Below are 17,573 nucleotides of genomic sequence, written 5' to 3' on the forward strand. Positions count from 1 at the left end.
CTCAGGCACAAAATCTTCCCCTAAAATAGCAGGAAAGGTCATAGAAAAATATTTCCCAATCTTGTCAAATTTTGCCCTTAAAATTGTTTTTTTCCATACGATTTTTATTGTGCAATACATGACAAATGGAGAAGGGTAGACATAGAACAGGGGCATTTTTAACATCTTGCATTTTCATCTTCTTCCATTGTTATCTAATACAAAAACGATTTGCATAATGTTAAAAAAGGAAAAGAAAAAAGAAAACATGTATTTTATAATCTAAAACAGAAGGATAGAAAAGTAGGTTGTATAGGGTTTCGAAACAAAGTACATAGAAAAGTTGGGGAATAGAAAATAGAAAGCCCTAATGCTTCCAAGTTCCTACCTTGTCTCTGCTGTCTTCTTCATAATAGAAAAACTATTATTTTTGTTATTAAACTATCTCTTGTAGATAACTATTTTGAGAATAAGAGTATGGCTCTTGAGAAAAGTATTTGATGATCTGCTTAGCCATGCAAGCACCTTGAGTAAGTCTCTCAGTTTTAGAAAGAGTCATATGATCGGGTCACCTTAAGATTCTCATAAGTTGAAAAAGATTTGAAAGTATATAACATCAACAATGGACATTATTTTCCCAATTTACTTACTGAGTGCTTTGGAGGGAAGTTGTGTGCATCTTCTGGCCTGATAAATTTATTTATTTAAATCTCAGCAAAGTCATTCTTGAACAATGGGATGAGGGTGGGGTGAATGACAACCATTTTAACACAGAGAGAGACATACAGGGAGGATGCTTGGTGAGTATATGGAAGAGAAGGGAAGATGCAGAATCATAAAGATAATTTGTAAGAAATGCTTCATTTCCAGTTTTGAAACAAGTAGAAACAAGAAAGAGCATGAAAAACACTGGTCACCTCCCAGTAGAGAACTATCATAACTGAAATCATAGTCATTGTTCTGTGTTGTCATCTGGAGAGAGATGGAAAATGAATAGTCACATGTTTGATAGAAATAGTGTAGGTACACTGACATCAGGAGCTAGGAGACTCAAAAGAGGTAAAGGTAATTAGTCCCGTGAAACTTGAAAGTGTCTTCCACATTTTTCCAATCTTTCTTGTTCCAGATGTGTTTCACATACTTATGAGGAAGCAGAAGATGTGTGGAAGTCCTTTATCATGCACTGTACACGATCTCAGCAGCAGTCCTTCTCCAGCTTCCCACTCTTCCATTAAAACCCAGAAGATTTCAGGAGTGGCTTTATTTCCGTCATGGCATTGCAAAGAACATGAATCTACTTAACCTGGACTTTTTCACCTAATTACAATAAGTCCATTTAGGTTCCACATCAAAGTTACTGGTTAGAGAGCACCAGAGCTTCCCAGAGATTTCACCATCTGATGTACATGAGGAGTAAGATTTCTTTCTGTAGATGAAAGGAAATTGGCATGGTCCTTTGGGTTTAGCATCCAGTCCTTGAATGAGTTTGGGGGGGAAAGTGAGAAAGAATGACTCAACATTTATGACAATAATGCTTTCTTTATGCTGTCAGATGATCCTGACAAACAACAACATCTACAGTCCTGTATACTCTACTCTTCTGCAAGACATCAAAAGTGACCCCAACTGGGGACAAAATATTTAGTATAACATGTATGACTCAAAGAGGATAGGGGACAAAATTTAAAAAAGGGTGACTCTCCTGACAGTAGTGCTTTTTCCACGTTACCCGTGGATTTTGAAATTCCGTAAACCAATAAAGGCTGACAAAACTGGATAGAGAAAGTCTCATGGAAAAACCAGGTGAACACACTGTATGTATTTCCTTGCCTATGGTGCAGCTAATTTCTGTGAAAGGTGCTAAGTCATTTCCCACTGTGGATGCTCCACTGGCTGCTGCTAAGTTTCCAGTCCCAATTCACAGTGCTGGTTATCACCTGTAAAGTCTTAAACGGTTCTGGACTAGCTCATCTTTGTGATTGTATTTTGTACTACAAGCCTGCGTGATCTCTGCTGGGGAGGCCCTCCTCTCGCTCCCGCCAACGTCTCAAACACGGGGAAGACAGAGAGGGCCTTCTCGGCAATAGCCCCCCGGCACTGGAACTCCCTCCTGAGAGAAATTAGACTAGCCCCCACCCTGGCCACATTTCGTAAAAATCTGAAAACCTAGCTATTTCAATGTGCATTTGACTGAATTGACATAAATTGATGACTGTCCCTTACCTCCACCTTTACCCAGCTACTGCACCTCTTCTGGTACATTCAGTAGAGGGTACAAGATATTGTGCTTTTACAACGTTTGCCTTGCCTCCATTCTAAATAAGCTCACTGTGTCTGGCTATTAGCTATCAGTTCTAAGTACGTTTTTAATGTATATTATATGCACTATGATGCTCGGGCTGTGGAGCAGGCTGGAGAGCAAGCCAGCTGTAACCAGCTGCAATGAATCACTCTGACCAGGAGGTCATGAGTCGAGGCCCGCTCGGAGCCTATGTTTGTCTTGTCTTTGTTCTATGTTAAAAGGCATTGAATGTTTGCCTATATGTGTAATGTGATCCGCCCTGAGTCCCCTTCGAGGTGAGAAGGGCGGAATATAAATGCTGTAAATAAATAAATAAATAAATAAATATGTCTATATTTTAAATGTATTTATGTGGTTGTATTTTATTGTGTATCGTTGGGCTTGGTCCCCATGTGAGCCGCCCTGACTCCCTTCAGAGAGATGGGGTGGGATCTAAGAATAAAGTTATTATTTATTATTATTATGTCTACTAGTTCTACTTAATTTTTCTAAGGGCATCCCTGGTCTTATCTGTTTGAAGGTGTGAAAGAGAATAGAACTAGGGAATTCTGATCTGAATACCTGTCAACATGAAAATCATTTCTATTCTGAGTCTGAAATACATTATTTAATGGTATGTCATACTTCTCTACCTGCACATAAGGCATTGTGACTTGCTTTCATTTAGAGCTGTTCACACAGTAGAAGTATTTAATGTAGGCTTGTCAAGGACCAATTCATTTACAGCTTCAACTGGTATCTGAACCTTGCTTGCTAATATAATATGCACACACATGCACACAGAGAGAGAGATCTTACTTGTGTCGGCACAATAGCTCCACATCTTATCTGTATCATAATTGCTTGTCGTGGCACACCAGAACCTTCCATCCGCTGAGTTCTCATTAGTACACGTGTAGAAAGTCTGGTTCTTGTAGATGAATGGGAAAACACAAGCCTTGCCGCCAGAGTTTCCTTCATACTCTACACATGCATGGAGCACAAAATAAAGGTGAGACACATTTGAACTAAAAGTTTTTTGAAGTAAATAAAATGTCATCTAAGAAGGATTGTGCTCTGAAGCAAGCTAGAAAACTCACAGTCAAGCCATATGATTGACCTGGAAGAAACAGTTAAACTTTTGTTGCACAAGTCTTTATGAGGTTTTGAGGTGGAGGGTGATGAACAAACTTGGACTAAGATGGGCCACTAACTTGTGACCTCAAAGGGCTAAATTCAGCGGCATGCTCTAGTGTAGCCCAGGTCGCTCATGGAGCTTGCCAGCTCCCATCAAACGATGCTGGTGCTTGCAAGTAATGGGGGGAAGTCATGCATTCCACGCTTCCCCTGATGGGATCAACTCACAAAGGAGATGGGTGATGCGTGGTATGGGGTGTCAGGTTCCCCACTCCCCCCAATGGGGTGAATCGATTCTGGTGACTGTGTGACAAGTAGGATTCTGTTCTCAGTTATGCTAGATCTGTTTCTTTCCTTCTGGTTCAACCCCACTGGGTTTTCCAAAAGTGTTATAATAATACAGAGCCATTTTATTCCTTTTAGGTCTTCCATGGTATCTCTGGAATCAGCTCTTGATCCAGTTCCAGGTGCCCACAGCTATCCAGGAACGGACAACATTCAGAAGACAGAGAGCTGTTCAATGTGACTTAGGTTCCACAGCACAACATTCTGAAAGCACCATTGTCAAGCATAGATCTTTGTGGAAACTCAGTTACCTACCTTGAAGGGAACATGCCTTCCATTTGGAATCCTTGTCATAATTAGGGGTTGTGGCACACCATAGTTGGCCATCATTGGATCCCCTCTTAGTGCATTCTGAATAGGACATCATTCCCCAAGTGAAAGGGAAATGGCAAGGACGGACTTCTGAATAAGCAAATAAAATGATGTTTATAAGAGCAGAAGATGGAATCAACGGAGTTGGTATTTCTCTAAATCAAATAATAAGTCTCAATCTCGCTCTTTTCCCAAAGAACTCAAATCATTGTATCATATTTCTTCAAGATTATTATGCAAAGTAAGCAAACCCAAAAGACAGTGAACAGCTTACCGAGCTTGCAGAGTTCCAAGCTGTAATGCACCATATCATATGGCCATGCACAAGCTATTCTGTGCATGCACAGAAAGCAAGGTATCAAGATCATTGCCTAGCCAACCAGTGGCATTCTCAACTATAATGCATGCTTGCCATCTCCTAAAAACAGCATGAAAAATGATGGAAGTCTAATAACCTCATCAGATGAGGTTATTAGATGCACCAGTTTGCCTTCTCCTTTATGATAGAGCCCACTGGTTCCCATCCCACGACACACTGCAACTTCCAGTAGGGCTCCATTGTAAAGGAGAAGGAGAACTGGTGCATGCCACCACGGCAAAAACATGTGTTGCCTTGGATCGATGGGGGAAAGCAGGCAGCGAACGCTTTCCCCCTATAAGATGGGGACGCGGGTGAGTCGGGTGCTGCGGGGCATGGAGAGATGGGTTCCCCACACCCATGGATGGGTACTGCTGGAATTACTATGATCTGTGGCTATTCCAATGGCATGTGTGAGGAGGTTCATAGGCCACAAGCATCCGGGGGGGGGGGGTATGGTATGTAACTTCCTTTGATCCTCAACTCATTTTTTGCCCAAAAAGTCCCAAGTGTTCCAAAATATGTTCAAATATCACTATATGGGATCAAACAAATAAAGTATGCTGAGCTATAGTCTGATATGTACATATGTAAGGGATAAAATCATTTGCTTTTTTTCATTTTTATATATAAGAATAATATTTCAAAGGTTTTCTTCCTACTGGGTAAGATAGCTACATTTATTTATTTATTTTGGAATATTTTGCACAAAAAGTCTCAAAATATTAAAAGTTTCACAATAGTTACCTGAAGGATCGCAAAAGGTCCACCTGCGATCCACATCATAGTTCTCGGTAAGAGAGCACCATAGCTTTCCACTGGTCTCCCCAGCAGTTGTGCAAGATGAGTAAGATGTGCCCTTGTAGGTGAAAGGGAAAACACACGACCCCTTGGGGCTTGCATCAAGTCCTGAAAAAACACAGTACAGGCAGTCCCCAAGTTATGAACAAGAAAGGTTCTGTAGGTTTACTCTTAAGTTGAATTTGTATGTAAGTCAGTACAGAAACATTTTTAACATGTAACTCCAGCCATAGATAAATAGATTTGGATAGCATAGGGAAGGGTTAACACTCATGTTGCATTTGTTTTGCTGTCTGTGCACCTGTTCAGAAGATTTCACCTCATTTTCTGCCCCTGTGATAATTGAAATTGGATTTTGAAAAAAATTAGTTTTCTGTGGGAAAAAGGAATGGCGAGAAACCTTCCATTAAGACACCTTTTTTCTATGATAACTCTTTCAGGAGTGAATTTCCCTTCCAAGATGTAGATTTCTCTCACTTTCTGCTGTCTCGCCCCCATTCGTAACTGTTATTTGTAAGTCATATATTTGTAACTCAGGGACTATCTGTACATGAAGATATACAAGTAACCATCTTCTGCTAAGCCAGACCATTGATTTGACTAGATCAGCAGTATTGTCTTTGGACCCTTCCACACATACTCAAAATGCATGATGGGTTATGGATTAGCCTGAGGTATCCAAACAATACCACAGGTTAATCAAGATTAATCCAGAGTAAACCAGGATTTCCCAATTTATTCTGGATTTTAAAACACCTAAAAAGATCCTGACCTTGTTGCAAGATCTTTTCATTTGCTGAGCCTGTGGGGAGTGACTCTCAGGACCACCTTCTGCAATTCCAGGGGTCAATCCCAATTGCCATTCCTGTTCTTCGGTCTCTAAGAGCCCAAAAGAGAAGGATGGCACCCCATCCTGCCCTCCAAGTCCCCCATTTCCCATGTAAACTTTCTTCCTGTAAAACTCCCCTCTCAAAAGCTCCCAATGTATCATTTTGACATGACAGAATCTTTCTCCTTGTTAATGGAGAGAATAAAGCTTTCAGTTAGAATTCAACCCAAGCATAATCAACCTTAACTGGAGATTCACAACCCTACTCAGTACCTGCTTCTAATGTAAAACAAACCAATTATCTTACTTGTGTCAGCGCAGTAGCTCCACTTCTTATCCTTATCATAGCTTCCTGTGGTGGCACACCAGAACCTCCCACCCTTAGCGGGTTTATTGGTACAGGTATAGAACGTCTGCTTTTCAGCAGCAAAAGGGAAAACACAGGGTTGCCCTTTGGCACTCCCTTCGTATTCTGTGAAGGTAGAAAACAGTGAGTTATTTAAAAATGTAGGAAGAGTTATCTTGAATCATACAGTGGAACTCTCTCCCCCGGACTGTAGTGGAGGTTCCTTCTTTGGAGGCTTTTAAGCAGAGGCTGGATGGCCATCTGTTGGGGGTGCTTTGAATGCAATTTCCTGCTTCTTGGCAGGGGGTTGGACTGGATGGCCCATGAGGTCTCTTCCAACTCTACTATTCTATGATTCTATACCAAAGGCCTTTCTGGTCTTGTTTTCCATAGTTAGATCTCTAAATGCTAATCCTTAGCTCAGTAAAATATGAGAAATTATTTCCCACATTTCCAGCTCTTTGCTCACTAGAGCAAGCTGGTATTCAGAAGCACAAGACTATTGGCCCTGGAGGTAGCCATCATGACTATTAGTAGTGGAATAGGCCCACATATTAACCAACCTCATAGTAAATGGGGATATCTGGTGGGGATACAGAGCAGGACCATAACCAGAAAAAAATGGGGGGGGGGGGTTTGAATTTTTTTTTTAGAGAATCATGAAGAGCAGTTCCATAACGCAAATAATTTTGAAATCAGGCTCCATCAATAAACTTCAGTGGACACTCAAGACAGATACACTTCGGTGGACACTCATGGGGATTTGGTTAATCAGTTAAAATTCATGAGTAAAAATTTGGGGGGGGGGGTGAACCTTTTACCCCCCCCCCCCTTGGCTACAGCCCTGATACAGAGACAGTCTTCTTGGTTACTGCTTTGCAACTCCCTTCCTGAGAAGGGATCCCTCCTTGCTGTCCTTTTTTCTGGGGACAAGAAAGTGAGAAGCGAGGGACAGCGGCAACGATAACATATTATGTCTCCTCTAAGCAAAGATCAACTTATAAGTTTGGCTTCTATATACCACTAACACCCCTAAGCCAGTCTTCAGCATTCATTTCATCCCAAGGTTCATAACCCTCCCACTCCCTTGTCAGTTCCTTGTTGTATCCAACATTTGGCTACTTGAGACAAAGAACAAGATGGTGCTCCCTCCCATTTTACGTACAAAAGCTGAGAAGGTCAGCTTTAATTCTGGTATTCTAACAACATCCTCCACTGCACCTGCAGGCATGTGCAGGGGACAGGACTGGTTGTATAGCACATATTTGTCCCAACATCTACTCCCCAAAGACCAAATGGTAGGGACCGCCCATTTAAATATGTAGTAGCAGTACAGAAATAAAACACATCAGGTGCAACAAGATGTTCTCCAGACTTCATAGAAGGACCTATTTATACAGATGTATTCCTTCAAGTCACCTGTCAACGTATGGTGACTCCATGAATGTCACAAGGATTTCAAAGGTGGTTTAGCCAGTTCCCTCCACTGAAATGTAGCCTATAGACCTGATATCCGTTGGAGGTCTCCTATCCAAGTACTAACTGGGGTGAGGAACTTCAAAACCAATAATTAGAATCACACCATGTCTTACCTTGAAGGGAACACGCTTTCCATTTACTGTCTATGTCATAGTTGTGAGTTGTGGCACACCACAGTTGGCCATCAGCAGATCCCTCTTTGGTGCAATTATAATAGGATTTCTTATTGTAAATGAAGGGAAAGGCACAGGGATGAGGTTCTGAGGAGGAAACAGAGGGGTGAGAAAGAACAAATTTAAGAGAAGTTATGACAAAGAACTTGGTGGGAATTGTGTGATACAATAGATAATGATGAGATGCCTAGATCACATTTGTCCCTTTGCAGAAATCTTAAAAGGTTGATGACAAAATTGTGCACCTACCACTTTAACTACCATAATTTAATGCTATGGAGTCATGGACGTTGTAATTTTACAAGGTCTTCAACATTCTCTACCAAATAGTGCTGGTGAGTCATCAAACCACATTATAACTGTATTCTCAATTCACTTCTGACATGACAAATAAAAAATTCAAGCCACATGGCAGTTAAAGTATCAAACTGCATTAATTCTACAGTGTAGCTTCACCATTAGTCAGAAAATATAATAATATACTATGTTTAAAAAATATGCCAAGTATATTTGCAAAGCTATTGTCTTAGAGAAGTAGAATGGAAGATCGTATTTGTATTATATAGGTAAAGGTAAAGGTTTTCCGCTCACATTAAGTCTAGCCGCGTTCAACTCTGAGGGTTGACGCTCATCTCCATTTCTAAGCTGAAGAGCCGGCATTGTCCATAAGCACCTCAAAGGTCATGTGGCCAGCATGACTGCATGGAGCACTGTTACCTTCCCGCCAGAGCGGTACCTAGTGATCCACTTACATTTTCATGTTTTCGGACTGCTAGGTTGGCAGAAACTGGGGCTAACAGCAGGAGCTCACCCACCCCACTCACCAGATTCAAACCACCAACCTTTCAGTCAGTAAGTTCAGCATTATATAAATTTCAATAAACATAATTTTAAAAATGTATTTCTAGCACGGTACCACATCCCGTTTTTCTGTAGTTTTCATCTATATATCCAATTTTCCAAAGAATATTTCAGAAAAGTAGAGAGTTTTCCCAATTTTTTATTCTTTCCTACCTGACTGATCACAGTATGCTCGCTTAGACTCTATATCGTAGTTGCTGGTGAGAGAACACCAAAGCTTCCCATTAGAGTCTCCATCCTTTGTGCAAGCTGAGTAGGACCTGGAGTTGAAGGTGAAAGGGAAGACACATGGGCCCTGAGAATCCGCGATTAACCCTAATTAGAGATGAGGATATGGGAAAAACAGTGATTATTATAAATATCCAGAGAAAAGAACTGGATATTTATTAAAAGAGGAGCGCATCCATAATTCTGCTCCTCAAGGACAAATTACAGTATTGTTGTGAGTAATCTTTGTGTTTGTTATTGCGGTAACTTCTGTAGTATATAGAAATCACTTGATCTTGAATATCCAATTAAAAATTATTATCTTCACAAAAGATAAAACCTGCTGGGACTGGTTTATTAATATGGATCAACAAAGCAGCCAACATTTTTTGAATATCTTTAAGGGCATGGCATGGAGAATGATCATACTATTTGCTTTTCAGAATTTTCTGCTATTATCACAGGGAGAGTGGAGATATTAAGTATCAGCTTCCACAGTGCAGTGATTTAATTGCCTGCCACTTCTGCAAATGCTACTTGAAAGCTTTTAAAATGCATCAAGCAACCTAGCAAGAGATTCCTCACACCAGAGCTAATTTGGCTTTCACAACTCATACTCAAACAACTAAAGCATAGAAGTGGAAACAGAATATAAATCCTCCCATGGCAACCCACAACAGTATAGTAATGAAAATATCCATGCCAAAACTCAAAACTGAGAACTTCCATTGGCTAACATCAAGAAGTCCTAAGATAACAGAGATCATCCTCCTAACACTAGGGCTCCTTCTTAACTGCCATATAATCCAGATGATCAAAGAAGATAATCCACATCATCTGTTTTGGATTATATGAGTCTACACTTATATAATTCAGTTCAAAGCACATTATCTGGATTTTATATGGCAGTGTAGAAGGGGACTAAATGTTCTAATTTTGTGAACTTCTTTTACTCTGTGAAAATCATTTTCAGATTTACATCCTGGTCTAATAATTTAGGCTGGTCTGTAGCAGAAATAGGATGTCCCAGGGTCCTAGATTTCATTCTTGGCCATTTCAGAACAAAAACATTTTTTACAATAAAATTATCCCCCTGGGAGCTATGGACCGAAAATAAGGCCAGGTGGGGGGAAGAATGTGAAACCTACAAACTGCACATAACCCATCCCTGGCCTAATATAGTCTGTTCCTGTCCATATAGCTTCCTAGGTACCTTTTTATTTTTAACAGGGGATGCACAAAACAATACAAAAAGCAATGAAATATGTATGCATGGACTATAGACTTTTTCATGTACACATTTGATCAATGTATATTTCCATTAGGCTTGTGCATTTTGGCTGACCCTCGATCTGTTTCTGCTGGCCAAATATTGGGAGACCCCCCAAATCCATTTTCGCATAGCTCCCAAAAATAAGTGGGTAGCCGAAAAGCCATTTTTGGTCCACAGCTGAAAAATGAGGCTAGATCCGGCCCATTGGCGGCAATGGGAGGGCTTCCTGGGCTCCCCATCCTGTCATTTTTAGGGCTATCAGGATGAAAATAACCACACCTGAAGGACACATCTACCACTGTTAGCCCACCAAGTTTTATAACGTTTGGGTCATCCCCTGATTTTTAGGAATTTCTTTCCTTTTTAGAAATAAAATCTCTTTTAAAAATTAACTTCTCCAGGAGCAGCAGCAAGGCACCATTCCTTCCTGCCAGATGTCAAAGATGCACTTCCACATCACACAACCCAGTGCCCCACTATTACACTTTCTTCTTTACTAATTAAAAAAAAACAACAGCAAGCAACTTCATACAAAGCTTTTGCATTTCTTGTTCGCACTTTCCCAACTCTCAATCCCACTAAATAAAAAGAATCAAGAAAATAAAGAAAAATTAAAAATTAAAAAGATTCAATTCTAGAGAGAGGCCAGGCCAAACCAAAAAATAAAGCTCAGCACGAGCAGCAAGATAATCTTACTGAAGCAGCTCGCTAGAGCCAGGACACAACTGAGAGCAAAAGAGGTGCTCGTCCCTTTAAATAGACACAACTTGCATAAGACACATCATGGCATTCTTCTATTCAGATTGGCCCAATAGGCAGGGCTCACAGGAAAACCACGTGCAAGCACACAGCAGCCTCTTCATGTGCCACAGGATGCCGAACGGGAAGGAGGAGCCGTGACCGGCTGCTGCATGACCCATTTTGGCTGCAAAAAACATGGTGCCTGAATCCTTATCGTTACAGGCAGACGAACAAGCCAGTTTGGCCAAAAGGACCTGACCACACCGAATCTGTTCACAAACCTAATTTCCATCAGCTGGATAATTATTCAAAGGACCAACAGGTGCTCTTTTTTTGCTTTTCAGATGTGTACATGTTTCCACATTTCTTTAAAAGTTAAACACATTATTTGAGCACATTCTCCCAAATGAGTAAAACATGTTTCAGCACTTTGCCCAAATATGAGCCATGCACATTTTTATATCTATACTTTTTATTTTTGGGCAAGGACAGTTGGGAAAATGCAAACTTTTTAAAAAATCTGCCTAAAGATAATTTTCCAATGCTTTGCTTTGCTAATATCATTCAATCTCTCTTTTTAATCTAAATCCCCTAAATGTCCTACTGGTGTCAGCACAGTAGCTCCACTTCTTGTCTTTATCGTAGCTCCCTGTTGTGGCACACCAGAATCTTCCAAAGAGAGCATTCTCGTTGGTACAAGTGTAGAAAGTTCGCTTCTTGTAGGTGAAGGGGAAGGTACAGTTTTGTCCACGAGAATTACCTCCATACTCTAGAAACAGAAAAAATCAGATGTTAAACTGTATGTACTGTACTGGTATCCTTTATTGGCAATTAGCCTCACTCCTTGGGGGGGGGGGGGGAGTTCTTGTGATCCTTTGAAAGGATACCTATACTTTTAGACTGATCAGGGCAGAACAGAACATTCCCAACTTTTTATCTGCCTCATAGATACAGCTCTGCCAATTGTTTACCCACTTCAGTTGTTCCGTGTATGTCTTCAAGTTATTTGCAACTTATGGTGGACTCCAAGGTTAAATTTTCATGGAATTTAACCATGATAAGGTTAAATTAACCATGATAAGGTTAAATTACCATGAAATTTTCTTGACAAGATTTATTCAAAGAGGGGAAGGATTCCCATGCATTCTTCTGAGATTGGGAGAGTGTGATTTAAGGTTAATTAATGGATTTCATGGCAGAGCAGGGATTTGAACTCTGCTGTACAGAGTTGTAGTCTAATGCTCAAACTATTACACTATACAGGCAGCTCCCAAATTATGAACAAGATAAGTTCTGTACGTTTTTTTTCTAACTGAATTTGTTTGTAAGTCCAAACAGGTACATTGTTTAAGTGTAACTCCAGCCAAAACTATATATTTTTTGCTTTGAATAGCACAGAGTATTTGTGGTGTTTGTTTTGCTGTCAACTTCTCGTTTTGAAGATTTCACTTCACTTTCTGTCCCTGTGATAATTGGATTTTGGAAATTTTGGCTTGTTGTAGAAACAAGGACGGATGATAAAGCTTTGGTGGAGACACCTTTCCCCCATAATAACTCTTTCCGGATCAGATTTCCCTTCCTGGAGGTAGATATCTATCACTTCCTGTTGTCTCACCCCTGTTCTTAACTATGAATCGTTTGTAAGTCAGATATCTGTGACTCAGGGACTGTCTGTACTTGTTTTACTTATTTCAATACTGGTGCCAAAATAGTGTTTTGGGATGCATGTGAAATATCTCCCTCTAAAAATATCTTCTTAAGTATTGAAACATCTTCTCAAATGCATAAACTGCCATCTTCCGTCCAGCCCAGCATTTCAATATACCAGTGTTATCATGTTGACCTAATTCTCATTGTTAGTCTTGACATATGAGGGGAGATAGAAGGAGCTGAGCATATTTCATTATGATTTTCTATCATGAGCAGTTTTTCTTCTTCTTAAAATCCTGACTCATGTGTTCACTTAATTTACACAATGAGCAAGAACATGACTGAGTATTCTAACTCCACACTTCTCCATCATTGCCATTGTTACCCACAAAGGGTTGTTTTAATGGAAAAGCGCACCATAAGGAGTACAATGCTTCCACTTGCGATCCCTGTCATAGTTCGCCGTTGTGGCACACCACAATTTCCGATCAATAGCACCATCTTTAGTGCAAGTGGTGTACAATTTCTCCTTGTAAATAAATGGGAAGACACAAGGATAGAGACCTGAAATGGAACAGAAGAAAAGTTTATAAGAGCAGGAGCTACAATCAGCCAAATTCACAACAGTTTCCTTAGGAACAGCTAACCAAGGAAAATATGGCACAAAAGTAGTAGAGACAAGCAGAATTCAAAATCTCATTTTAGTGTGGACCACTGCCAAAGATCAGCAACAAATGGGCATTGCTGTTCTACTCATACTACAGACTGAGATTTGCATATTTTGGATCAAGTAGTATAGAAAGTGCATATAGTTGCTCATAGATGAGCTGATGCTCTTCATGCCACATTCTTCAACCTAGATGTATGGACTTTGCTCACAGATGAAGAATGTAGTTATTACATAGCTTAGGAAAAGAAGCATGCTCAGAAGCATTCTTGCTTCAGCCCACACTTCAGACAAAGAGTGGAACAGTTAGGGCCAAACTCTAATCCAAGACAGTTAGTACTACATTTCTACCACAGTTTTTTTTTCTAATTGTACACTCTAGATGACACTTCTCAAACTACCACACTCTGCTCAATGATAAAGCAATCGCTGCTTGACTGGGACTGGACTGGGAAGAGTACTCTCATAAAATTGTTTTTTCTTGCTATCCAATGGAGGAGGAGGAAAGCCAGAAATCATTAGGTCAACAGCCACGAGAAGACTAAAATATTTCAGTTACCGAACTTAATAAGTCTACTAGGATCTATCTTGACTTTGAGTAGGATTTATCATTCATCCATTTCTATGTGAGACAGAGATACCAGAAAGAATGTTACAGAAAGGCCTTAATGTAATACTATTCCATCAAGGACACTAACTGCAAATTGCAACAACACTTCTGAAACTTCTGAGATTCATAGGTATTGATGCCTTTTTCACATGTAACCTAATAAACTGGGGAGAGGGTTCTGAAGAACACCCACACCTAGCTTCTCCCTTTTATTTCATTGCTATTGATAAGTAATCGAAAAGAAACACTGCTTGTTGGACTGGTTGGCTAGCTGGCAACATAAAGAACGCTTGCTCAAGATAAAGGTTGCCTCCCATGTGATAGGAATTCTTATGAAATAACAGATTAATAATATCTCAAAAATGTCAGATCAGCAAATTCATAAGACGCACCACCGGAATCGTCACACATTGTGGAAAATTGGACAATATCCATCGGGGGTGTGGGGAATCTGTCGCCCCATGCCCCACATTGCCTGACACACCCAAGTCCAATGCTTCCCCCCATTGACTTCTATTCAATATGGGAAGTCTCTTGTATTGCCGCTATGGCAGCATGTGCCAGCTTGCCAATACTTTTATGATGGAGCCCCGCCAGAAGTTGCTCTACGCCATGGGATGGGAGCAGGCAGGCTCCATCATAAAAAGTATTGGCAAACCAGCTCATGCTTCTGAAAAAGACCTCATGTGATGAGGTTGTTAGATGTACATCACAGGATCCAACACCATTGGTCACATCCTTCTAAATGTATTTTTGTTATTGCAAATTGATTCAGGAACCACAATGAATAAAAAGCTGCTCATCCTAGTGAGTAGTTTTCTATTTTAACCATCTTTAGAGTAGATACACTTTTAGAGTAGAGTAGTCCTATTCCATTCTTCTACTTGCAACTTATCCGGCACTAGGATGACATTTTGGTTTTGAAATTTGAGGAGATCTAGCTAAAGACCTTTCACATCCAGCAGTCTTGAAAGGAAGCTATTCACACATTATTTGAATAATTGTTAAATTATGAATTCATCTAGTGTTATAATGTGCTTATACCCATAACTCCTATTTGGCTGAAGTCAATCCTTAATGATGAACTCTTCTGAATTCACAATATAGCAACCCAGTAACCAAATATTGTTCAAGCACTTTCTCATTGCACCCAAAATCATCCACAGTGGATTCCTGGTAGGTCATTTTCTTTTCTAGAATCCCATCTGTTAGTTCTCTGCTTGTACAATTGATCCCTTATTCTCCTAAATGTCTTTCAGCCAATTTTCCCAAGATGCAGTTGTCAACCATAAAATTATATATTAATCACTCCTCTTTCTTGCTTTATTTACCCTAACTACTATTGCTATTAGCACTTCCACAACTTATTTCTCTCTTACTTTGGTTAATATTTGATTACTTTGATCACCCTTTCTCCTTTCTCTATCAATGTGTTATTTCTGATGAAAAGTGTCAAGAAGTCTATAAAACCGTGGTTATTGTTACAGATCTATTGAAAACAGAGAACAAAGATATTTTAGCTCAGGTAAATGGACCACACTTGATAAACAGGAATTTTCCTTACCTAGACGTGCTGTGACCAATGGTATGAGAGCCCAGATGCATAAGAGGGATGTCATGTTTAGGGCCATCTCCTCTCTGAAATAGTTAGACAGACAGGAGTGTTGTATTTATAAATCACATCTGGCCACTCCTTCATATCACAATCACACATTTCTGGTGTCTGGCAGGTCACCAGGAATTCAATAGTCTTTAAGGGCTACTGCTTGACTGTTCCTTTGCTAGGCATAACAGTCAGGTGATGTTTCATCTGTGTGAAATAATGGCTAAGAGATGGTTACCTACTAGGTACAAAATCTAGCTTCATTTTTTCATGAGATACCCAGCTAAAGTTCAAGAATTTGATTCCTCTAGAGCAGAGAAGAGACAACAGATGTATGAGTGGGAGGAAGAAGAATTTATAATTTTGCAATAAGGAGAGGTGGAGTTTTTAGGTGGAGCTCCCTGAAACGGGGCAATGCAATCCTACCAAAGGATCATCTGCATTCTAGGAGTGCCTCTTGAGTTTCATGTATGTTTGTTTGACTAGCATATTTACATTACCAATACAACTTAGATGCCAACTGCTCTCTCAATCACTCTGTCCCTACAAATTGTTACCAATTGGAATGTGTGATCTATCTGCATTTAGAAATAGAATAAAATCCCAATGAACTTGTTAGTTATTACTACTCAGTCTAAGGTCTGGATATTTCACCCAGGGTCTCTTTTACAACTACAAAAAGATAGCACTATGTTTCCACTTTAAATTTCATAGTTCTACCATATGGAAGGCTGGCATTTTTCATTTAGGAAAGTAATGTAGAATTCTTAGCCAAAAAGCTTTTGTACCTCAGCAAATTACACACTCCAGCTGTCCATAGAATCTGAACTGCACCGGGTGACAACATTAGAGGGGGTGATACAAAAGTGGTTGTCTGTAAATGTTTTGTGTAGTGTTTCAGCATAAATGTATAGATATAACCACACATATGTAAGCCCAGTTTGCATATATTGTATCAATAGAATTACAAGGCTAAAAACGGCATGCTGATTGACTTTTTGAACCGTCTAACATGCATGCACTCTGGTCTGAGCAGTCATTGTTACTCAATTATAATGATGCTTCAAATCACATGGTTACATCTCATGCTCTAAGGATGCACTGTTGTTTTCCAATGTTTTCATTGTGTCTGATTTTTATAGTTGCTAATTTGAAGAGATCCATGGAGGTGACACCATAGGTTACCCCACCAGGTGACAGCAACCCTAGTAACACCATTGCACAGGATGGCAGTTAATGTTGAAGTATAGTTCTATAATTCTGAAATGTGATAGGGTCCAAGTCCAAGTCCATGCCAATTTCTCATATTTACCCCTTCTCTCTTTTTTGTTGTTTTAAAATGTGAGGTCTTCCAGTCATACTGGTGCTTCTCCCTTCTGCATCAGTAGTATTATGGTTGGGGGGGCAGCTAAAATGGGCAGTAGCATGATTTCATGGAGCTTGTTATACCTTGTAATTTATCACGGGAAAAGGAGTCTATAAATAAACTTGAGAACTATATAAAGTCAGTAGACTGCACATACTTTGACAACCTCTGTTTGGAACAAATTTCCTCATAAATAGAAAAGTAATAAATTAAGAAAGGGCTAAACCTTTTGGACATATTTTAATAGATTAAGAAATATTGCTTAATGTTCTTGCCTTGTTTTTAAATTTTGATGCTGCTGTTGTTTTCCCACATTGCTCACATGCTGAAACGATTCTGGAATCTCGCTACTTTCCTTGTGGGACATACATGGGGATAGACTCCTTGCTTCCCGGTTTTTGGTTTGTCTTAGAGTTGAAAGAGTCCCCCCAAGGGCCACCCAGTCCACCCCCATTGTGCCATGCAGGAATGCACAATCAAAGCACTGCCAATAGATGACCACCTATTTCTTCACCACATGGGGCTTTTCCCCATCCTAGGACACTGCCGGAATGC

At 40.0% G+C, this 17,573-nt stretch overlaps 1 protein-coding gene across 1 annotated transcript; it reads right to left on the bottom strand.

Annotated features, from left to right (window-relative positions):
• Positions 1 to 69: 69 nt before the first annotated feature.
• On the bottom strand, positions 70 to 15,736 carry LOC100565779 (fibronectin). Its single transcript, XM_016995812.2, has 10 exons — positions 15,614 to 15,736; positions 13,190 to 13,336; positions 11,727 to 11,891; positions 9,055 to 9,216; positions 7,981 to 8,127; positions 6,350 to 6,514; positions 5,160 to 5,321; positions 3,998 to 4,144; positions 3,080 to 3,244; positions 70 to 1,454 (listed from the first exon to the last, which is right to left on the bottom strand). Exons 1-10 carry the CDS (start codon positions 15,678 to 15,680, stop codon positions 1,297 to 1,299), a joined length of 1,485 nt encoding a protein of 494 aa, XP_016851301.1. The 5' UTR covers positions 15,681 to 15,736; the 3' UTR covers positions 70 to 1,296.
• Positions 15,737 to 17,573: the final 1,837 nt, after the last annotated feature.

Source organism: Anolis carolinensis, chromosome 6 (genome assembly GCF_035594765.1).
Source record: "Anolis carolinensis isolate JA03-04 chromosome 6, rAnoCar3.1.pri, whole genome shotgun sequence".
Classification (NCBI taxonomy): domain Eukaryota; kingdom Metazoa; phylum Chordata; class Lepidosauria; order Squamata; family Dactyloidae; genus Anolis; species Anolis carolinensis.

Coding starts and splice junctions, on each gene's coding strand:
- LOC100565779 (XM_016995812.2), bottom strand. CDS start 15,680: ATGGCCCTAAACATGACATCCCTCTTATGCATCTGGGCTCTCATACCA. Junction 4,145..5,159: donor GACCTTTTGCGATCCTTCAG/GTAACTATTGTG, acceptor TTGCTTATTCAG/AAGTCCGTCCTTGCCATTTC. Junction 3,245..3,997: donor GAAGGCATGTTCCCTTCAAG/GTAGGTAACTGA, acceptor ATGCATGTGTAG/AGTATGAAGGAAACTCTGGC.